This window comes from Polyodon spathula, chromosome 3 (assembly GCF_017654505.1).
Source record: "Polyodon spathula isolate WHYD16114869_AA chromosome 3, ASM1765450v1, whole genome shotgun sequence".
Classification (NCBI taxonomy): domain Eukaryota; kingdom Metazoa; phylum Chordata; class Actinopteri; order Acipenseriformes; family Polyodontidae; genus Polyodon; species Polyodon spathula.
Genome location: NC_054536.1, coordinates 95,465,785 through 95,489,309, shown reverse-complemented (window position 1 = coordinate 95,489,309; position 23,525 = coordinate 95,465,785). Strand labels below are relative to the sequence as shown.

Genomic DNA, 23,525 nt, shown 5'->3' with positions numbered 1-23,525 from the left:
CTCAATGAGCCATGCTGCCCCTTCTTGTTCCAAGCATTTCATATGTTCTTGCTTGACACATACAATAAGCACTCCAGTATCAAATCTCATTTTAAGTAGAGGCTGTGTAGTTAATGTTAGATACATTGCGTGATTTACATCACAGTTTGATACACTGATGGCGGTAAGTACAGTAGTAAGTACAGATCAATGTACTTTTAACACTTGCATATAAGAATCCTGAATTAACCTAAAATCAGGACCATTCAATTCTGAGTTATATTGTCTGTATCTGCAATGGTCACCAATTGAATGAGTCAATTCAGAATGTTTTCTGTCATCTTAAGATGAGTGTTTAGGAGGCTTTGTGGTCCAGTGGTAAAGAAACAAGCTTATATCCAAGAGGTCCCTGGTTTAAATCTCTGCTCAGCCAGTGACTTACTGTGTGACCCTGAGCAAGTCACTTAACCTTCGTGCTCCATCTTTCAGGTGAGACATTGTTGTAAGTGACTATGCAGAGTTCACACACTCTAGTCTCATATCTTTTAAAGCGCTTTGTGATGGTGGTCCACTATGAAATGCGCTTTATAAAAAATATTATTATATCAAAATAAAACAATGAAAAGTGACCTTCCCTTTTTTTCTTAGGGGTTAGATGGAATCCCAGGGTCTGTAGGTCCACCTGGAGCCCCCGGAGAGAAGGTATGGGAGTTCTGTACATCATCTTTGCACCTATTGCTTCAGGTAGCTTGGATGTGTCCATCGCTTACCTTCTGAAAAGGTACAAGTGAAGGGGCTGCTTTCTCAATCTGTCCCCATGGCAAACGATCCTGAGTAGGTCAGGGTATAAGCTAGTGGTTGTCTTGTCCTACAGTATCCGTGGTCTCCTGTAGACAAACAATGGAATAACGAATGGTTCTGTCTGACAGGGCAAAGACGGTATCAGAGGAATACAGGGTCCACCGGGACTGCCTGGGCTGATGGTAGGTAGAGAAAATGCATGCTTTCTAAGACTTTGGTTTAATTGAAACAGAGGTGCTCCATCACCCCCCATACTGTCTACAGACAATCTTAGCAGATTGATTGTGGTCTATTCTTGATGTGCTAGTTTCATACCTGAGCTTTTCAGAGATTATTGCTTTTGGATAGAATTGCTGGGAGGTGCTGTGCAAAGCAGATATTTTAGAAGTTGTAGTAGTTTATTTACAGTAGCTTTTTTTAACAATGTAGAGACGCTGCATTCAGGGTGCATTTTCATTGTAAATAAATATAACTATATACAAGTAACCTATAGTTATGTTGTATGGTATGTTTTGTTTTTTAAAGGGAATGACAGGAAAGAATGGCAAAGATGGAAAACCAGGGGAGACTGGGGAAACGGTAGGAATCTGCCTGATTAAATACAGTGAATTTCTTCTCTTGCTTGTTCATTGTCCATCTAGTTTGTTGAGGTTTGGCAGTAATGCAGTTACCAAAGGTTTTACGGCATACGTCTGAAGTCTTTATGTGACAGTTGGTTTAAAATGCTATATTTACTATATAACAAAAACTGTGGTTGATAGCAGATACTGTATATTTCAATTCAGATTACGTGTTTGCTTTCCTTGGAAGGTAATCTGTGTTTGTTTTTTTAAATGTTATTTCCAGGGTAAACAGGGTGAGCCAGGGCTTCCGGGCAGAGACGGACTAAGAGGTATTCCTGTAAGTGCCAGATTTGAATAACTACCTAACATAATGAAGAAGAAAAGTAACTGATAAATTGAAAACTGTTGGATGCTGGTTCTCCTTTGATAGAAAGGTCTTTGCTGTTTTTTTTTTATTCTGTTTCTAGAGTCAACCTGTTAGTGGGTTAGACAGAAACTGTCCAATCTTTGGCTAAAAGAACCATTCCAACAAGCAGTGGGCTATAAAGAGATCAAAAATGACAAACCCAAACTGAATGCAATGTAAACAGCCCGGACTGTTAAACTGAAAGGAGCGTATCCCCTGGTTAGGACCGAAGAAGGTACTAAACCAATATGCTAATAGCAAGTTTACATCAATTGCAACTAACCAAGCAGCTCCGTAATAAAAATGTGTCTCAATTGCAATAAACCGAACGGAACGGCTCTAGAGGATACTAAAACACATTACTTAGTTAGTCCAGAAATTTCTGTAGGCTAAAGACTTGTGGTATTGTACTAACTGGAACAAACATGAAAAATCCCAAAACGTATTGACAGCTTTTATGAAGCTGAACTATAATAACCAATAATTATATAAAATGATTTGAAATCTTCTGGGGGGGGGGGGGGGGGGGGGGGGGGGGGGGTGTGGGGGGGGGGGGGGGGGGGGGGGGGGGGTGGTGGGGGGGGAATGTGTTCATCAATGTGTTATTCAATTAGTTGGAAAGTAATTATATCCGGCCTTTATATATATATATATATATATATATATAATATATATAATATATAATCATATATATATATATATATATATATATATAAATAATTCCAGTGTCTTTACTGTCAGCCTCCTCCACAGGGAAGGCAGCATTCAATCTGCTTGCAAGTGTATTCTGTGCCGTGGTGCGCTGCAGAATTGCTGTGGAATTCTTTCAGCTTCCTCCACAGTTTCAATAACATCTTTTATACTCTCTATGAAATATAGTTTTTGCTCCATTGTATAATTTTGCACACAACTACTGGCCATGACTGCCTTCACATGGATGTACTAAGAAATTAAGCTCTTATAGGCTGTACCTCAAAAATGTAATGAGAATTTCTGACTTGATTTACGTCTTTTATAGTCTACAGTACACCTTTGGTCCTTAAACGAATGCATTTGTTGGGTGTGAATTAAAAATAAATGTTCATCCTCTAACACAGCTTCATTAATTGTGGTGGTGTTTTAAGAAAATTGCATTATACATGTGAATTTGGTTTAAGAACTCCCACCCCCGACACCCCTTCAGTTCCTGTTTGGTAGCGCATTACAATAAAGAGCGTACTTCTGAGCTCTGTACTAAAGCAGGGGATCAGCTTGTCCAGAACTTTGCTCAAAATCTTTTTTTCATTGCAATTGGTACTAAGTTAGTACGCAGCTGGGGGTGATCCTTAGATACCGTACAGGCTGGTTCGCAACTTAGTGCGCAGCTCCGTACTAACTGCAAGCTTGTTGCAATTGACCCAGTTAATTGAAAACTATGATAATATGATGAGCGGTACACATTTGCTAAACAGCCAGCCACAGGATGAATGACTAAAGTGTTCTCTTCCCACAGGGTTTTAAGGGGCACAGAGGGGATCCTGGTCCCTCGGGTTCCAGAGTGAGTGCTTGTTATTTCTGTTTCAGTCACAGACATGTCGACAGTAGAGCAGGCTGCAGGGAGCCTGCAGAGGACTAACCTTGACGCAAATATTTACCAAGGATACAACTGTTACATTGAAGTCCTGGCTGTACTCCTACATATACAAATATGATTAAATTAAAACGCCCAACAAAAGTTTGTGTGCTGAAATCAAAATTGGTAATCTTAAAGGGAAAATGCCAGTAAATTGTATTCGATCTTCATGAAACAAAGAAATTCACAAGGTTCTGTTAAAAAAAAGAAATCTCCAACATAAAGTTCTAACGTCCTCTATAGTGCTATTTTTTGCCTGTAGACCTCATAAAGTTCCTTGAAACAATGCTTTAATTTTTTGTTTTTCCCATGTTTCCAATCAGGGAGAAGCAGGCATGATGGGAGCAATGGGACGAGCAGGGCTTCCAGGGAAAGATGTGAGTGGAATTCATCTATTTTACACCAGCTTTTATTTTGAGGGGAGAAAAAAAAGACATGACACACACTAATTATCTGTTGCACTGGTAAATAATTTAGAATCTTGTGGCTACGTCCTTTCTCAGTCTAATGTCTCTTTGAGAACAAGCATTGTATCTGACTAGTTAGAGCATGTTGAATATGATGATAATAATTATTATTTTTAATGAATTCTGTTTTTTAGGGTAACCCTGGTCCACCAGGTCCACATGGTCTCCAAGGGCCAAGAGGGGAGGAGGTGAGAGTGAGAGTCTTCAGAGTCACTGAGTATATATATATATATATATATATATATATATAGATATATATATATATATATATATATATATATATATATATATATATATATATTTATATTACCTATATAATTGGAAATAAATCCAAGATAGGCTAACATCAGTGGAGTCATCATTTTCAATAACGACCTGGCCAAGAGGCTCACACCATAGCAGCAAAAATACACAACACAATACAATTCATACAAACGGACGTCCAAAAAAACCATTTTAAAACAATTAGAATCAATATTAGCAAGCACAGAACATCGGTAAGCCAGGAATCGTAAAATGTGACGAGATTTCTATTCTTTTGGTAGGAAATTGGTTTAAAACTGTGACACATTCCCATCATTAGCTGCAGCAAACTGAAATGACCTACGACCAGACTGTAGGCTGGATCAGCTTTATTTCTTGTTGTGATTTACATTAGAATTCCATTATTCTGGGACCAAAAATCGTTAGTAGTACCAAGGAGCATAATAAAATAGTGTACAACAGAGCAGGTTAAATCATAGAGCAAGCCAAAGCTGTAACATACAATACTGAAGAATTAAACTGCACTGGTGCGTGTTATCTTAAGCTGCATATCAATGCCATGCTTTACAGTGTTGCAGTGTGATAATATTATAGCACACAGGAGCTGGCTATAGAGTGAAGCAGTAGCTAAGCCACTCCACACTATCACAATGAACCTGTGTTTCTGCAGGGCAGAGCTGGACTTCCTGGTGCTCAAGGGAAAGCAGGCGTTGCAGGTGCTCTGGTAAGAAAATGCTTCTTTCTTTGTTGAATTACTTCATTAGGGTCTATTTAAAACAAAATGTGTATTTGGATTTCAAATAATTTCCTTTTGCATTATTAATCACAAACCATTTTAATGAAGAGTGTCGAATGTTGTTGAAGCCCCGCCCATGTTGTAGGTTTTCTTTTTTTAACAAGGTTTGACAAAAGAGAACAATTGAGATAGACTACTGTATGTCTTTGTTTTTCCTCCAAGCAAGCATTATACTTGTCCCTACTTTACTTATAGTCAGCAGTTCTATCTAAAAGACCACTATTACAAATATGTGAGCATTTATTATTATTATTATTATTATTATTATTATTATTATTATTATTATTATTATTATTATTATATTATTATTATTATTATTATTGGTTTTTTAAATTTTTATTAGGGTCCTAAGGGAGACAAAGGAGATTTGGGGAGCCCAGGATTACCGGGCTTTTCAGGACCACAAGGACCCCCAGTGAGTTTATTTTATCTCTAGGAAGATATTTAAATGTGTATGGCATTTTAAAATAATAAAATCAATGTTATTTGCAATCTGTGGAGCACACTCATGAAGGAGCATGAATGCTAGTAGCCCCACAGCTTTCTTTTCTGTATACTTGTACTATAACCCTACAATAGTTGATAGGACAAACTGTTGTGCAGGTTTACTAAAACGTAGTGGTGATCAATGTATTCAGTAGACATGCACTTAACAAATATAATTCTCACTTCCAGGACTTTGTGGTACCTGTACAGTAATACAGGTCATAGTAATTTAGTTTATTTCTATTCATCCAGGGACCACCTGGACAGCTTGGGCCTCAAGGACAAGATGTAAGTCATGAGTATTTAATTATTGAAATCAGTGTAGTGGGGAGCGTCCTGGTGTATGTAAATAATATTTCACAGCTGTTGCGTATACTGTATATAGAATGAAACAATTACTATGTTACCCGTTTTGGTCCAAAGAAGAAACAAAGCATAGTTGAATCCTTTTATTGGATTAACATAAAAATGGAAGATATAATAGCTTTTAAGACAATGTCCTCTTTCAGCAGAATCTGAGCTATGGGGAGCAGGTGCTCCACCTGTACGGCACACTTGCATGTTGACATGTACAGCAAAGTAGGCAATCTAGATGAACTTCTTGAGGGTCCAGTTGTGCATGATATTGGACATACAGGGGGTTTGTTACTAACATGCTTGTTTGTTTTACTCATGCTTACTTTTGCATCTAATTACTGTATTCAGTGTACAATGGTATTATTTTCTAGGGGCTGCCAGGCAAACCAGGAGAGCGTGGAGCCAAAGGGGAAAGGGTATGTTGAAGTAAAACAATTAAAAAAGAGACCTGCTGATGTCAGGATACTCTCAGATGAGACCTGCCGGTTCAAAAAAGGATGCCCAATGTAAATGTACTTAATACATCAGTTATTAGGCTTGATGTTATAAAACATAATCATCTGGGGAGTGAGTATATCAGGAGCTTCAGCAACTGACCTTTCCCACAGCAGTTCAGTAAAACTATCCTACAAAAAAGCAACAATTCTTGCAAAGATGAGGAGCTCAGCTGAATGCAGATAGAAGGGATGTCGTCTTGAAATACACTAGGTTAGTTTTACTGTATGTAGATAATGCTTTAAGTGTTAAACGCAGTGTATTGCTGGCTTTACACCTCTGCCCAGCAGTTTAAGTGACACTCTGGCTAGTCAATATTCTAATCTATAACAACAACATTTTGCGCAGGGGAATGATGGCATAAAAGGAGACAAAGGGCCACATGGAGATACAGGACTAGACGGAGCTCCTGGGGTTAAGGGTCACAAAGGACACACAGGGATGATAGGAATGACGGGGCCTGCTGGAGAAAGTGGCCCCCCTGGGTCTCCAGGTACTCCTGGTCAGCCCGGCTTTCCTGGGCCTCGGGTGAGTAAAGCAGCTTCTTTCAGGAGTGTAGAGCAGATAGCGTTCTGCAGCTCTGGCCAAAGGTTTTGCACAGTCACCCTAAAGAATGAACTAATTTTGCTTCATTAAGTCGAATGAAACCTGCTGAATCATTTTACGTTAACATTGAATTACACACCAGTGCTTTGTAGTTTTCCTCCATATACTTAACGAAAAACTGACAAATGTGTCATTTCAAAATCTAACGTAAAATACTGACTACTATTATGGCTTCCAGACTTTTGCAATATCATTTGGCAGTTTCATTGATTACTTGATATTAAATAACATATCTAAAATGTGTTCATGTAGTTATTTATGTCTTAATCCTAAAATTCTAGGTGATGCAAAACTTTTGGCCACAGCTGTTCAACAATGGTCAATAAGGAAGTGGCAGGAAGTCATTTTTAAAAAGCAGTAGAGCAGCAACATGTCACTTCTGGTGGTCTTAGATTGCTGTTACAGGCTACAGTATTATTCCTGCTATTTATTTATTTTTGTATTATTGTAAATTCCTTTTCAAAAGCACTTATCTGGAGTACTTGCTTATTAAACTGCTTGTTATCAGAGAGGGTCTGAGGCTGTTGACTGTGACACTGTCTGACTCATCAAAATGAAAAACAACCATATAACCCTCTTCGCCTGAGGCTTGATAAGAACTTTACGTGGTGTGAAAAGACAATTACTTCTGTTCATCTATAACCTAACTCCAGGAACACTGCCATTTCAATCAATAATGCAAAATGACTTGCATGGTAAGGTAGTTGGAATATGTTAAGGTAGTTTGGTGGTTACATAGCAGTTACTGTTTTATTATGCTCATGTGCAATTCGAAAATAACTTTGTAGTTAGTCAGATCTGACTTACCATTGTGTGGTTAGTGCTATTACTGCGTTGTAACAAAGTATTATCATTTTGCTAGACGGAAAGATAGGTCTACCCTAAAAGCTTCCCTGTGTTGTATACCTTTACATTCTTTAATGTTGTGCTGTATGCTGACTACAGGGGGAATCTGTAACGATGGAAGAGCTGCGAAGGCTTATTCAGGAGGAGCTTGCAAAGCAGTTAGATGGTAAGCAACCATTCATTATAGGACAGAGTTGCAGCATTGCCGGTGGAGTTACATATGCAATGCTTGTAAAGTACTGTATATAAGGTGCTGGTTAGTAATAACATAGGAACAACACAGTTCCCTTTGTAAGAGGAACATCCAGCACTGAACAACCAACATGATACAATGCCTTCTAGGTTATATTGTGTTTTGTCAGGAGACTTTTCAGAGACTTACTGTAGTTGACTGTAGCAGATAAAGAGTACTAAAACTAGATGATGATGATATAAGCTTTAAATTTAGAATGGAGTTCACCTAATTTCTTTTTGCTCTCCATCTCTATCTTCAGCTAAAGTGGCTTACCTCATGGCTCAGATGCAGCCAGCATATGTGAAATCTTCTCCTGGCCGGCCCGGTCCCCCTGGTCCTGAAGGCAAAGAGGGGCGTCCAGGGAGCCCAGGTCCCCCAGGAGAGCCAGGAAGCCCGGGGCTGAACGGGGCAGAGGGTCCCCGAGGACCAATGGGTCCAAAGAGTAATATATACCTATATATACCTATATATACCTCAATATAGATTTACAGGGTGACTCTACATGCTAACAAATTTGACTGTGGTAGGTTAAGAAATGCAAAAGCTGTCCAATGTTTTCCTGACATTTACAGTAAATTACATCAGACATTCTTTTTGTCTCTGTTGATATAGGAAATACAACACAAAATTCTCTATTAAGTTAAAAGAAATTTCCATCGTTTCATGGAACAGGAAAATACAGTTATGAAAGTACACTTGACTTTCAATACAGCTCTTTTATTTAGCATGTGGTGCTTTGACACATTTTTCTACATTTTCAGGCGAAAGAGGAGCAAAGGGGGAGAGGGGCGAAAGTGGAATTGGACAAAGAGGAGAAATCGGTCCCACTGGGCCTGCGGGTACGTCCTCTGTGTGGACATGCCTTTAGGTTTTGGGCATTCTGTTCATGGATCATCAGAGTCCTCATGGTTTATGCTGTAATACTTTCATTAGTTTTAAGTCTTCTTTTTATTGTTCTCAGACAAGTTTGTGCTCCATCCATGACACTATAAACAAGTCCAAATCAAGGGCACAATTGAGCTCAATCCTAGTTATGACTGAATTGCCCCCGAAGAGAAACGTGACTCTTTCCTTTCCTTCTCTCAATAGGTATCCCAGGCGTCCCTGGCTATGGGAAGGATGGACTGCCTGGAACAGCGGGGGCCCAGGGAGAGCCAGGAAACCCTGGCCCGCCCGGCCCACTTGGACCTCCAGGGCCCGCCGGAGTGTGTGACCCCTCTCAGTGTGCTTACTATGCAAGTCTGGCTGCCAGGCCTCCCAATGTCAAGGGGCGTTAAACCAATAAACCATGTACAGAAACTGCAAAGGATAATGTAATTTATGAACTTGGACTTTTAACAAACAAAATGTTTTCAATACCCAATTTGGGATTTACTAGCAACAGTTGCTGCCGGTCAGTTTTTTTTTTTTTTTTCCTGCGAGATATTTTGGGATTTTTGTCTTTCTTGTCAGGGAATTGTTATTAATATAATGTAACAATGATACTCATGCTGTTGTGTTCAAATAGCCAGCAGTGGCTAGACAAAATGGCCCTCGTTGTTCCTGTTGCATTCTTTGCTTGTGTCATGACTTTAACTAAGGGAATCACCTTATCCTCCTAGTGTTTTGCTGTCTTAGAAAAATCCTGTTGGGCCACAGGCATTTACCACAGTTTTCAGTTCTCTTAAGAGGTCTGAGAATTGGTTTAAAACTGTGTGTGTGTGCCATAAGTTCAGGTTCAGGCAGATTGGTTATCCCAGTGTCTGCTTGTGACACAAGCTTGGTATTTGGACTCCGTGGGGTTGGATTATCTGACTTTGGGTAAAGAAATAATTTGCCTAGCAGACCTTGACTTGGACTAAAGTAATACATCTTTACAATGACTGCAAGGGCTGCTCTGATTGTCTTGTGATCTCAGCGTGCCAACAACAACAAAAAAGTCTTCCCAAGAGCCATTTCTTCTTAATCTTCATCAATAACAAATACAAATGTTTTCCCAATTTTTGTAATAATAAGAGTGATAAACCCAATAAGCAACAGAAAATGTAATAAAAATAGACATTCTTTTGACAATGATGTTATCAAATGCAAACTCTAAGCTTTCTTTGACCAATTGAACATGCTCCTCCTGAAATCGATGAATGGGTTTGTGATGCAAAGTAATGCATCTCAGAAATTAGATAACCGTTCTTTCTTACATGCCATTATCAGCTTTTTATTATAGGTTAGCAAGTCTAGTATGACAGAGGCCTACTTTGACTTCCCTCACAAAGTTATGTACTTGTGTAACTAGAGAGTATTCTTCACAGCTGCTTTACTGCTCAGGGTTTCATCTCTCTTGCCCTGTACCCGTTCCACTGACAATACAGGGCTTTTGAACCCTGGGATGTGTGCTGATTCAACAGCCCTTGTGCCAATGGTTAAGGAGAAACAAAGTTTATGTTCTGCCTATATATCGTTTTTAATTGTATCAACTTGCCTGGTAACAATTTATTGATTAAAAATTATCCTGATTGTATGCCAAGGCCAAGAATCATTACTCCAAAAGAAGAAAAAAAGTACAAGAATAATGCATTACATTTGAGTCTGTTTCAGAATAAAAGTGACAGTTAGTGCCCCTAATGCAGTCCCTGGTGGACTGTTACTTTACACTCGAAACCCAGTCTGCATACCTGTCAGTATTCATGTTAGACTAGGTCATAATTACAGTGTCCTGAAAAATGTGTCAGACCACATTTACCATATCTAGTATTTTGTTGGGTCACCACAAGCGTGGATGGCATTGAAGCTGCGTAGTCCCTCTACAGGACTGTAAAATGTCTAGATTCTTCAGATTTTGATTGACTTGGGGGAAAAAAAACAACAACAAAAAAAAACAACTTTCCACATCACATTTCACACAGTAAGGTTTGGCGGTCTGGTTATCTAAGTGGTTTCCTTATTGCTCTTCACATTCTAGTCTTTACAGGGTTGTCAGCTGTTGCTTGCTCTTATTATATTTTTTTCATACCCTTCTACCATGAGTAATTTGGAAATCAGCAACACTTTACATGGGACAGTGCTTTGGGTGCTTTTTCCAAGATTGGTGTGAGGAAAGAATTCAGATTTTCTTCCAGTTCCCTTCAGGTTATGTTTATGCCTGTTTGTGCGAATGCCTAACTCCACCTGTACTCTTATAAGTACATACTGTAGAGGTCATTGTTTTAAACCGTCAGAGTAAAAATATTTGTTCTAAATGCTAATGGTTAATAGTGCCTGGTGTTACCTGTTAAATTACCAACAGCAGGAAAGTTGCTGAATGGATGACTTTGGTCCTGTGATTATTCACAAAATATTAATATAAAACATTTTTACATTGACTACAGTAAATGACAAGAATGTGTTAGTCAATGTTCCAAATATAAAAGAAAATGGTGTCTTATTATGCCCTAAACATTACATGAAGAATAAGTATTCAACTCCAAAAGAAAATACTTGCATGCTTCAGCTTTATTTAGTACATTGCAGCCCATGCCTGTTTGATGCAATACAGGATACAGAAAAGCACCTTTATTGCTAAACTATTTATTAAAGGTGCAGATTTTGTTTATGTTTTGTTGGGTTTTTTGGCAATAGTGCCTTAGTAATAACAGTGTGTTGTTTTTTCCCTTTCCTATTGTATGTTTGGGCTTGAAATATAATTCATTATTCATGTGTAACTATATACGGTGGCTCGTTGAGGCCATAAATAATAATAATAAAAAAAACCTCTCTCATGTCGAGATCATTTCTCCCAGGACCTCAAGAAAATTGAAGTGATTATGTTAGTTTTCCTGACATAATTGATCTATTTTAGGAAAACTGAATTATGACTATTCTCTCGAGATCCTGAGATAAATTATCTCGTGACCTCAACATAATGAAGATTGTTTTTTTTCAGACGGCCGCAACGAACCGGCGTAAACTATGAGTGTTTGTTAAATTATTTTAAGGGTCTCAACATGCTGGTTAGAAATGATTTCAAGTTGAGCTGTAGCATGTGTTGCATATATAGAACGGTGCTGTTTTACTCTGATTTCTCCTCTTCCTTATGAAAATGCTAAACTGCAATCTAATCTCTAATAAAGTTTGGTACAGGTTCATTTTACATAAAACACCCTCTGTTTTTTATATTTTTTCACTTACAACATCAAAGTTAGACCTTTCAATATGTATTTTATAAATGTATACAACAAACCCCAAGATATAAAAACATATATAATTTGCTGCTTGCATAAAGGGCCATTTAACTGGTGTACAGAGATTGCCTTACTTTAAAACCCTTAGTTGTATCAGTACAGCTAGCCTCTATGTACCCAGTTTGGATTCACTTCAGTGTCTGTTTGCCTCATGGGGAGTTCAAGGACAGTAAGCCAACTCTGTTGTACTGGTGACTGTCATTCCCTTTCAATTCGAAGATGACCACCAACCAATATTTTTTGGAAATGCCTGCCTTGGGTGAGCATTTAATGTCAGAGCTGCCGATAGGCCCCTCCGTGGAGTGATGTCCTTGGTCCCGCCTCCTGAGGGAACAAACAGTTACTTCACAGAGCTCACTTCCTCTTTTGCCTCGACTACGGTAAGATACGCTTCTGTGTAACACCAACTTGAGTGTGTTTTTGAAAGAGCTCCTCTGAGTCGACTGTAATCTCCTTGAATTCATGCTGAGAGCCAGCTTGCCACTCTCGTGGAATCAGTGGCTCCATTTTGAGTGTCTTTTTTTCCTTCTTCTTCACAGTCTGCTTCACTTGTGTGACAGGCCGTCTTTTCCTGGCTATGAGTGTCAGTGCCTGTGCAGTATTGGTGTGTGCATGTGCAGGGAAAACACTGTTCCTCTGCCAGGGCTCGGCTTGCCGCGCCCTCCGTTGAATGATTCTGCCAGCTGTCCTTAGCGCAGCTTGGGCAAAATAGACAACAGTCAGTGAGCCATGTGTTCGTCCACTGGGGCTGTGTTTTAGCCTGCCCAGCTGTTGAGTAGACCTCACCGGCTGCCTTGGCCCGCCCACCTCGGTGCGTTGGGCCTTCAAAAAAGTGTGTTCTTCCTTCTCTCTTTTTTCTCTCAACTTACTGAGCTCTCGCCCGCGTAGCTTAGGCCTGTGTGTCTCCCCTGCTGCATGCTGCACGCTGACAAGGTGGCCTACTACACAAGGTTAGGATAATCACCGCAGCATTAGCTGTCTCCCGGTGCTTTGGTACCTCAGTGCATGCTAAGCCTTTGGTACTTCGGTGCCTCGGTGCACATGGTGCACATGGTGCTCAGTGCATACGATGCTTGGTGCACATGGTGTGCACTGTACTTTGGTGCCTCGGTGCACACGATGCTTGGTGCACTTGGTGCTTGGTGCACACGGTGTGCACTGTACTTCGGTGCCTCGGTACACACGGTGCTTGGTGCACTTTGTGCTTGGTACACACAGTGTGCACTGTACTTCGGTGCCTCAGTGCACATGGTGCTTATTGCACTTGGTGCTTGCTGCAAACGGTGTGCACTGTACTTCGGTGCCTCAGTGCACACGGTGCTTGGTGCACTTGGTGTATCCAGTGCATACAGTACTCAGTTGCCCCAGGACCCTGCGTGCCCGCAACCCACAAAACTCCCTCTCCGTGCTCAAGTGCGGGGCAGGTCGAGCTGCTGGAAATCTTCCCAGGCAAACACAATAACCCGGACAGTCCCAATTCCCATGGCCCCTCTGGGTTACCTAAGGCACTGTCTGCAGTCCACCACAGCAGCAGGCAACCAGACCCTCCTGCAAGGAAAAGGCAATGCATGGTGTGGTGCTTCCAAGCAGCAGTGCTCCAGGAGGAAGTTCCAGGGCTGTCGCCCTAGTCAGCTGCCTCAGTGTGCTCCGTCCCAACCTCAGGTCCACCCATTCACACAACATCAGCTGCAATACTGGAGCAATTGCACCTTGGACTCCTTGGTTTTTGCCACCATACACACCAGATGCACATATCCGTGGATGATCCTCTCCAGGTTCTGGCCTTCAGGCAAGAAATAGAGAAACTACTTCTCAAACAAGCCATCCATCTCGTAGACTCCACCTCTCAAGAAGATGGGTTCTACTCAAGAGACTTTCTGATGCCAAAAAAGGATAGCTGCCTTCGCCCCATCCAAGACCTGAGACACCTCACAGGGTTCTTGAGGGAGAGGAGGTTCCAGATGGTCACACATCGTTACATCCTCAGGTCTGTCCGGCCGGGTGACTGGTTTACAACAGAGGTGGGAGGTAGGTTGCAATCCTAAGCTCCCTTGTAGCTGCAAGGGATCAGGGTGCTGAACTACCTGAATGACAGGGTGATCTGTTCCCGGACAGGAAGGAGCAGTGGCCCACAGGGTGACAGTGACAAACCATCTAGCGAGACTAGGTCTCACTCTCAACAAGGCAGCAGAGTATGGTCTTCTTGGGTCTCCAGCTGAATTCACTCACCATACGAGCCAACCTGGCGGACGACAGAGTAGTGGCTATTCAAAACTGTCTAGCCCTGTCTCAACAAGGGTTCACAGTGCAATTGGTGTTGCATCAAAAAATATTGAGTCTGATGGCTGCAGCCTCATCAGCTATCCAACTGGGGTTACTGTGTACTCAAGCGTGGCTCAATTCCTTTCGGTTACACCCCAAGCGAAACAGACACTGTCAACATGTTGAGAAGCCCTGCTATGGTGGAGACAAACCTCCCACTTGCACGAAGGTGTAGTGATGGGAGTAATACACAGCTGTCAAGTGGTGGCGACAGACACATCCAACCTGAATGCATCTGTCGTCACCACTTGACAGGTGTGTATCATTCCCATCGTTCCCATCACTCCAGGTTGGATGTTTCTGTCGTCACCACTAGACGGGTGTGTATCACTCCCATCACTCCCATCATTCCAGGTTGGATATGTCTGTCGTCACCACTTGACAGGTGTGTATCACTCCTATCACTACAGGTTGGATGTGTCTATCGTCACCACTTGACAGCTGTGTATCTCTCCCATCACTACGCCTTTGTGCAAGTGGCTGGTTTGTCTCCACCAGCATAGGGCAGGCAGAGGAGTCAATGGGTCCTAGACAGGCCGCTGGACATCCCTGCACATAAATACACTGGAGTTCCAACCAGTACACCTTGTTCTCCAGCCTTTCCTGTCCCCGGGGTTACACTGCATAGCCTTTTGGCTGTTGATCTGGGCAAAGAAGCATTTACTATCACTCCGGGGCTGTTCTCCTCCCCAGGTGACAGACCTCCTCTCGAGGGAGGGTCTTCACCCCTCAGCATGGTGACTCCGCCCTCAAGTGGTGCAGCACAATTGGGATTGCTTTAAGTAAGCCCAGGTCAATTTCTTTGCCTTGGAAGAGATGACTTATTGGCCCCTTGTGGTTCTCCCTTCACAGTTGTGGAGGTCCACGATGTGTAGATGCCCTAGCCAACAAATGGCTCAAAGTGCTTTTATATGCTTTCCGGTCGATATCGCTGCTCCTTGTCTTTCTAGAAAAGGTCAAGAGAGACAAAGCAACAGTTCTCATAGTGGCCTCCAGATGGCCCAGGAGAATCTGGTTCTTGAACCTTTGCCAGCTGCTGCTGGGCCAGCCCTAAGAAATATTGTTGCACAGTCAGGCTCAAGGCACCCTCTGGCACCCAGAACCGGGCAGACTCCATTTGTGGGTCTGGCCCCTGAATAGGACTGTCTTGGGCTCTCAGATGCAGTAGTTAGTATATTGCAGAATGCTACGGCTTCCGCCACAAGAGCATTATATTCTTAGAAATGGAGGTATTTTCAGAAGTGGTGTCATTACCCCATCTACTGCCCCATAGCAATTATTTTACAGTTTCTGCAAGATCTGCTAGATGTGGGCAGGTCCCCTTTTACACTGATAGTGTACTTGGCAGTTATAGCTACATGTCTCATCCCTATAAACTCAGTATTCCCTGGCACCCATGTTCTGCCGACCCGTTTTCTAACAGGTGCTCGGCGGTTGCTTCCCCATAGAAAGGACGCCCTCCTCGAGTGGAGTCTAGACGGGGTACTGGAGGCTCTCATTAAGGCACCATTTGAGACTATACATTCCATAGAGCTGAACTATCTCTCTATGAAGACAGCCTTTTTCATTGGCTTTCACCTCTGCTAAGTGGGTCAGTGAGTGCAGGCTCTGTCTGTGCACAGTTCCTGTATGTGCGTTTGGGATAATGGAAACAGGCTATCGTTACACATGGACCGTGCATTCCTACCCAAGTGATTACAGACTTTCCACTTGAGCCAGTCAGTGGAACTAGAGGCCTTCCATCCCCCTCCCTTTGATTCGGAGGATGATAGGAAACTGAATTCCATCTGCCCAGTGAGGGCATTTTGAGATTATGTGGATAGGACAAAAGCACTGTTTAAGTCCGACCAGCTCTTCGTTTACTATGGCGAAAGGACCTTGGGTCAAGCCCTCTCGTAGCAGCAACTGTTACAATGGATTGTGGACACAGTATCAACTGCATATGATAATGCCAGCCTACCCCTATATGGGATGGTGGCCGCACACTCTAACAGAGGTGTGGCTATGTCATGGATCCTCTTTAAAGGTGCCTCATTGACTGATATTTGTACTGCAGCTAGCTGGGCTACTCTACATACATTCACCAGGTTCTACCGACTTAATGTGGTAGATCCTTATACGCCTTCATTAGGCGCAAGGAACCTTGAGGTTGTACACACACACACCATCAACACTAGATGGCAGTAGCAAGACGACCCTTGTATGCTGTCCTTTCAGGCTCTCTAGCGAAGTCTTTGGTATACTTTTCCCAAAAGTATTGGTTGGTGGTCTTATTCGAATTGAAAGGGAACGTTAGGTTACTTACCGTAACCCTGGTTACCTGAAAGAGAAGATGACCACCAAACCTTGCGAGGTCGCATCACTCACATTCGCGGTTCAATGCAAAAGAGGAAGCGACTATTTATTCCTTTGGCAGGCGGGACCGAAGACATCACTCCAAGGAGGGGCCTATCGACAGCTCTGACATAAAATGCTCAACTAATACCTACCCAAGGCAGGCATATTCCAAAAGTATTGGTTGGTGGTTGTCTTCTTGGTTGGTGGTTGTCTTCTCTTTCAGGGCACCAAGATTACTGTAAGTAACCGAACGTTTTGTCATGTCAGTGCCCTACTCCTTTCACAATAACTAAATTAATACTTTTTTCCCCCTAAAACAGAATATTTCTCAATGCGTAAATAAATAATATTTAGTAAATGTTCCTTTGTACTAAAACACCTTACCTGGCATATTATTTTAACACTACAACTAAGTGTTCAAATAGTTTGTCATTAATTCATTGCCATTTCTTTGGGGTACAATATTTTACAGTGTCTCTGTAATCCAGCACTGTATAATCCTACTCCTAATTGATGCTGGATTTCACAGGCTGTTTTGTTTCGGGGCTAGTATTTAATCCTCTGTACAGTACGTTTTGTATATGGAAAATTCTGTGAATGAAATGTGTGTGTATGGTTACTTAGGAAAGTAACCTACCGTATTATTTAATAGCAGTGTGTATAAACTGTCAAATTGACAAAGGAGCTGCAGTGAGCTTTGTACCGTACATATTGGGAGCAGCATAGAAAGCACTGTGTTTACTTTACCTTTGGTAGCTAGGCAACCAAGAGACGCTATACAACTATCCCTAGTGCAAAGCAGTGAAGAACAAATAAAAACGGAAGAACTTTGAAGAGGAAACATTTAAACAGCTTCTGCCTTTCCTCTGTAAGGAGATTATTATGTTTTTTTTTTTTATTGTTGTATGTATTTAGCATAACAAAAGGGAGTTTAAAAACAATGTGTTCGGTGTAAGGGGACCATTTTCTTCTTCAGTGGTGCAGAGAGAAGGAGAGAGTGCAGCAGGATGAACCCTGCACAGTCCCACCTCTCACTGGTCTTGAATGGGGACAAGTCTTGGAAATACAGGTTGGAAAGAGATCCCACTGAGGGTGGCAAAAGGAGGCTGAAATTGCAAGGGAAAGAACTGATCTCGGTACCCTTGGAGGTATTTGATCTGGAGGAACTGAAAGTCCTTGAGATGAGCCCAGAGCGGGAGAGCTGCCTGACGTACAGGATGGATTTGGTCCCGAGAGAAATTGGACAGCTAAGGAACCTGTCTATACTTAATCTAGACACCAATGAGCTGAAAGTCATCCCTGCTGAGATAGGAGCCTTAAAGAACTTGGAGAGACTGACCCTCAGCAATAACTTCTTGAGTTTCCTTCCCAAAGAGTTTGGGAAGCTCCAGAAGCTTGCCAGCTTACACCTGGCCAATAATGCCTTCAGGGAGTTTCCAATCCAGATTTGCCATATGAGAAACCTTATGTTTTTGGATGCCAGTGATAACAAGATCAGGACGATCCCTCCCAGCATTGAGAACCTGGCAAAGCTGGAGACCCTGCTCTTGTTCTTCAACAGGTTGGAAAGCCTGCCTGAGACTTTCAGTAAACTGAGGAGCATTCACACTTTGTGGCTGGGCAAAAACAATCTGAGGACCCTTCCCAGGAGGTTTGGGGACCTTGTGAACTTGGAATGGGGGGACAATCAGTGTTCCTCAAACTTTGAAGGAAACCCACTTGAAAACCCTCCACTAGAGATCTGCAGAGGAGGCCCTATGGAAATCAAACAATATTTTACAGCCTGGAAAATGATATAAAATAATATGGAAAACAGTGATGCTAAGCAAGCAGCTTATTTAGCTGACCTTATAAGCACCTTTCAACATGAAAGGTCTGCAGAACCATCCAAAAATAAATTGTTGGAAAAATTGTAACTTGCAAAAATACAAATAAAGAAAAGCCAATTTCTTGAATCCTTAATGCATTCTTTCAGTCTCCTGCTGATGATTTGAATACAGCCACACAATGATAATCCCTGATAAATACAACTGGGCCTCGGGAAGTCTGCATTGTTTCTATAGTTCACATAGTATAATCCATGCTTGAGCCCACGAATAAAAGAATCCCCTTGAAACAATCGCTTTGCGATTTTGATTAGTTTTTGACCTAGCAGATAATTATAGCAAGACAGTTAATAAGGTCAGTTTAAAATAAATGTATCAGTTTGATATTTTTCAAATGTGACACTTGCTGGCAAAAGCATGCATTAGATACATGGAATAACTGTGGATTGTATTTAGTCTGGTGAAGCAGTATGTCTGTGTATTTAACAATTGGAAGGCTTGTATTTTATGAGATTGAATATTGATGATTAAACCTTTCAACCTGACAGTCCTTATGGTATCACCAAATTTATTTTAACTTATGTATTTATTTAACAAAAGGTGTTAATTTAGCATTGGGTAAATGTTTTGTGAATATGGCCCACAGTATGAAAATTTAACTGGCTATGAAGAAATGTCATTTAAATAGTAGACATGATGTTATGCTTTATCCATCCAGGCTCTTATGAAGGTTTAAAAGTAGTTTGCATGAATAAGCCCCTTATTGCTCTCGTATAATGGATTGGACTATTCAGATAAACAAGAACCAGCTTAATTGCTCATTACCTCAATACTATATTAGTAGTCAGTGAATAATAAATCAATGGGATAATCTGCAACATCTTTTTATGTCTGTATATTCAAATTTTGGACAATTCAACATCAAGGGTAGATTCATTTATATAAACATACAAGGCATCACTGCCATGTGAAAGCTTAAAGATCAAGGGTTAACAAGCACAGCCCACAAGTCTTCAAAGCTTTCATGAAATGGGACAGTTCAAGTTCTTGGCCATGACCAGTGCATGAACCCTTTATTTTTGATCTCTCATACTGTATAACTTATATTTAGGTTTCTTCTTTTTTTATGGGCCCTTCATACTGGAAGATTTTTTCCCGCTCACTGGCATGAACATCGGTGGGGGCCCCATGCAGTTTGTGGGATCACACACCCCAGGTGGGCCTCTGGGACCCCGAGAGCCTGGAAAACCAGTTTCCCCCGGAACTCCCTTCTCCCCGCGAGCACCATCACGACCAGCTTTGCCAACACCATCTAGACCAGATTCTCCTGCAAACAGAGCATGACATTTTAGAATGCCAGTGTTCTCTCTTCTTGAATATTGAGGTTTGAAAGCCATTTAACAGCCTCATGTGTCACTATATGGATTTAAAGTATACATCCTGGAATTCACAGGGGGAATTGTTCACAAAAGCAGTGGACAGTTGGGACTTCACCGCAGTGACAATTTGGTGTGTCCTGCATTTTCCATTTATGCAGCAGGTAGTTGCATCTGTCATGTGTAATTGGGGGAATAGGATGATAACCTTCATGTTTTATTCCCTGTTACATGTGAAAACACAACGAATGCCATCGACTGCACCCTGTTTAAAAAGAATTGCTGTTGGTCAAGGGCTAACAACTGAGTCACTGTTTTACAGAGCTGTCCTCAATGTAATTTTAAAGGAACATTATGGCTCAATAAAAAGTCAGAAGTGTGTTGGGTTTCTTAGTTTGACATCTTAATATTCATTAGCACCCAATTCTCAATACCTGGAGGTCCTGGTGGTCCCGAACTCCCACGCTTTCCAACTCCAGCTTCTCCACGTTCTCCCTTTTCCCCTTTGTCACCTGTTAAAAGGGCAATAGATCAAAGGATTAAACATGCCCTTTTAAATCAGAATCTTTGACATCTATCGTAAAACCAACAACGATCACCAGCTCTTGCTAGTTATATCAAGCAATATAAGAACTCTGATATAACTGCTTGAATTGCCACACAACCTCAACAGTTAGCTCAGGCCATCTACACTATGTAACACAATTTTTGTTCCTGGGCAGTAAGTGTTATTTCCTAATTGCTTATGCCTCAAAAGTATAGAAAATGGCTATTATTCCCCACAAACTTTGCTTTTGTGACCAGGACAGGTAAATTTCAAAATATCACTATTTCCAATGGAAAAACGGGCAAATGTGTGTCTTTTCATTCACATAAAGTCAGAAAAAAACAACATATGAATCCAAATTAACATGTATTTATACTAAAGTAATACAAAAATGACTACAAAATATTTAGAAGTGAGTAGTTTTGCAAGATTTACGATTATACTGTATTTATGTTAATGAAAAGACACACATTTGCCCGTTTTCCCATTGGAAATAGTGATATTTTGAAATATCACTATCCTGGTCACAAAAGCAAAGTTTGTGGGAAATAATAGCCATTTTCTATACTTTTAAGGCATAAGCAATTAGGAAATAACACTTACTACCCAGGAACAAAAAAAAAAAAAAATTAAAAAAAAAAAAAAAAAATTGTTACACGGTGCTATCACAGGCATCTTTGTCTTTTCAGCATCTACAGTAGATGTGTCGCTCTTGGAGGTGGCTCCCGTAGTCACCACCATATGGACGGTGCTTCAGCACTGTTTCAATTTGAGGCAGGTTAGTTATCCCTTTCTTGAAATAAAACATGTTTATTCAATGTGTTTGTACTTTTGGATGCAGTATTAGAAGGTGCTGCATACAGTAGGTCTCAGTTGTTGGTACCTTTCAGTCCAGGCTCTCCATAGAATCCTTGCTCCCCTCTGGGACCCATAGGGCCTTTTTGTCCTGGATGTCCTTCAGACCCAGGTGGCCCTGGTGGTCCCGGGAGACCAGTGGCTCCAGGATGGCCCGGTGCTCCTTTAACAACTGGACTCCTGAGACTACCAGCAAGCGTGGCAATCTGGTCTGGAATTAAACAGGTAATAATAGCAATAACGGGATACACTTGAAAATACATGGGCATTGAACCATCCCTGTAATTTAATACATATACCTACTCCAACAAATGTGTTGGTAAATAACTTTGTTAAATACATGTTGTTCATGTATAGAGATCCATCCTGTTTTTGCATATTCTAGCTCTGCACCTTTAAGGTTAGTGCTTTTGGAGGCTGATGTCTCAACCCACCTCCCAGTGGAGCAGATGCATTGTGGGAGTGTGACGCTCACTAATTGAAGTGCATGCAGTTGACAGTCATGAGTGATATCAAACGTAAATGTAATCTGAATGTATTTTCAGAGCTTGTACTAAATACTGGACGTGAACTTTTGCTGTACTGCAGATATAACTGACTGTGTAACCGATTGTGAGGACAGGGTAATGAAATGTGAAAAAGAAACCTTTTGAAAATGACTTGTCTGAACTCTTTATTGAGGGAAATGTTATTCTCCACAACTTTATTCTGGCAGAAGCCTTACAATCCTCACAGTCATAGAATTGCCAGCTAAGTGCATGTTGGTTCACTACATTTACACTACATTTCTAAAACATGACACATTGTTAAAACCTTATTGTATGCTGCAGCTTCTGTAAGCAAGATTTTATTTTGGAATAAACCCTACATATGAACATCAGATTGTCTATCATGTGAAAAGTACACATAGGGCTTTATTCGCAAAGCTCTTCACTTCAAACTGTCAAGTACTTTGTATCTGAAAGAAAAAAAAAAAAAAAACTGTTCCAAAGAAGAACTAAACACCTCAGACATGTCATTTAGTGATTTGCAATGAGTCTTAAAAATTGCTATTGGTTTTTATTCCTTTTAGAAAATAGAATTCACAGATAGGATCGTAGTAATTCGCTTTGAGAAATGTGGCCCATAATTTGGAATTAAACAAGGAGGGAGTTAACAATACTAACCTTGAATCATGGAGTTGCAAATTTCCTTGATTCTCTTCTCACTTGTTTCTTGCCCCTGTGTGGTAATATGAAAAGCATTAGGCTAATGGAAAAGGACCCAACGAAAACATAGTTAGATTCCTCCAGCAGTACATTCCAGCAGATCTCCCAGAAGACAGTTGCACTGCTATAACTATTCCCTGTGCAATGTTAGCTGCACCTAGTTGTGTTTATAATAGTATCCTAGGTAATATAATTATATTTCAATATAAAAAACTTTGCAGACTATACAGCAAAGTGTCTTCTACTGTGTTTGTTTTCACTATTAGGTTGTTGTTGTCAGGAATCAACAAAAAGCCATTACGATCAAACATTTGACAGTTATAAGCAAGATGTCGATTGTCTGGTTACTGGGTAAGGGGAATACAATGATGTGATGTATATGGGCACTATAGAAATCTGTCCAAGACAATTGAATAAGATGTTAGGAGTGCATTGAGAATAAGCCTTGTTGTGAAATATAACACATTACCTCATTGTTTGTACAGGTTTGGGGGTGAACTGCAACAAGCAAAACCTAGTGGTTTAATGGTACTTACAGGAAGACCCTGCGGACCAGGCTGGCCTGGAATACCCCTGTTCCCATCCATCCCACGAGGGCCTGGGGGCCCAGTAGGTCCCATGTGGCCTGGTTGTCCACGGTGGCCTTCTGGCCCCTTTGGTCCCTTGTCTCCTTTGACTCCTCGCTGAAATTAGAAGGGCTTCAGATCATATAGAAAGTGTTCACAAGTGTTTTATTCTGGAAAGAAATGGTTGAGGTTTGAAACACTAGCCTTTCTGCTCTGGGTTTTGAAAAACCGACTTATGCTCAGTTAGCCCTTTTGCTAATGAATGTAGCATACGGTATGTCGTGGTGTACTGCAGTCTCCTCTGATAATGCATGTTAGCAGGGAAGGAAAGGGAAGATACCTGAACATGATCAGCCTGCTGTAAGGATATAAAAATAGA

The 23,525-nt window shown here is 41.1% G+C and overlaps 2 protein-coding genes across 3 annotated transcripts in view; both read left to right on the top strand.

Moving 5' to 3' along the window:
• LOC121313698 (collagen alpha-1(XXII) chain-like) overlaps nucleotides 1–14,659 on the top strand; it is a 128,124-nt gene extending 113,465 nt beyond the window's left edge. For both annotated transcript variants that reach the window (XM_041246501.1, XM_041246500.1), the window contains 16 exons: nucleotides 628–681; nucleotides 909–962; nucleotides 1,306–1,359; nucleotides 1,627–1,680; nucleotides 3,242–3,286; nucleotides 3,685–3,738; nucleotides 3,963–4,016; nucleotides 4,763–4,816; nucleotides 5,232–5,303; nucleotides 5,627–5,662; nucleotides 6,103–6,147; nucleotides 6,575–6,754; nucleotides 7,778–7,844; nucleotides 8,173–8,355; nucleotides 8,675–8,752; nucleotides 9,003–14,659. In XM_041246501.1, coding sequence (XP_041102435.1) covers nucleotides 628–681; nucleotides 909–962; nucleotides 1,306–1,359; nucleotides 1,627–1,680; nucleotides 3,242–3,286; nucleotides 3,685–3,738; nucleotides 3,963–4,016; nucleotides 4,763–4,816; nucleotides 5,232–5,303; nucleotides 5,627–5,662; nucleotides 6,103–6,147; nucleotides 6,575–6,754; nucleotides 7,778–7,844; nucleotides 8,173–8,355; nucleotides 8,675–8,752; nucleotides 9,003–9,190 — 1,272 coding nt within the window. In that variant the 3' untranslated portion in view covers nucleotides 9,191–14,659. The remainder of the gene's footprint in view (nucleotides 1–627; nucleotides 682–908; nucleotides 963–1,305; nucleotides 1,360–1,626; nucleotides 1,681–3,241; nucleotides 3,287–3,684; nucleotides 3,739–3,962; nucleotides 4,017–4,762; nucleotides 4,817–5,231; nucleotides 5,304–5,626; nucleotides 5,663–6,102; nucleotides 6,148–6,574; nucleotides 6,755–7,777; nucleotides 7,845–8,172; nucleotides 8,356–8,674; nucleotides 8,753–9,002) is intronic.
• A 2,127-nt stretch (nucleotides 14,660–16,786) lies between these two features.
• Nucleotides 16,787–19,718, top strand: LOC121313697 (leucine-rich repeat protein lrrA-like). Its single transcript, XM_041246499.1, has one exon. It carries the CDS (start codon nucleotides 17,776–17,778, stop codon nucleotides 18,565–18,567), a length of 792 nt encoding a protein of 263 aa, XP_041102433.1. The 5' UTR covers nucleotides 16,787–17,775; the 3' UTR covers nucleotides 18,568–19,718.
• Nucleotides 19,719–23,525: the final 3,807 nt, after the last annotated feature.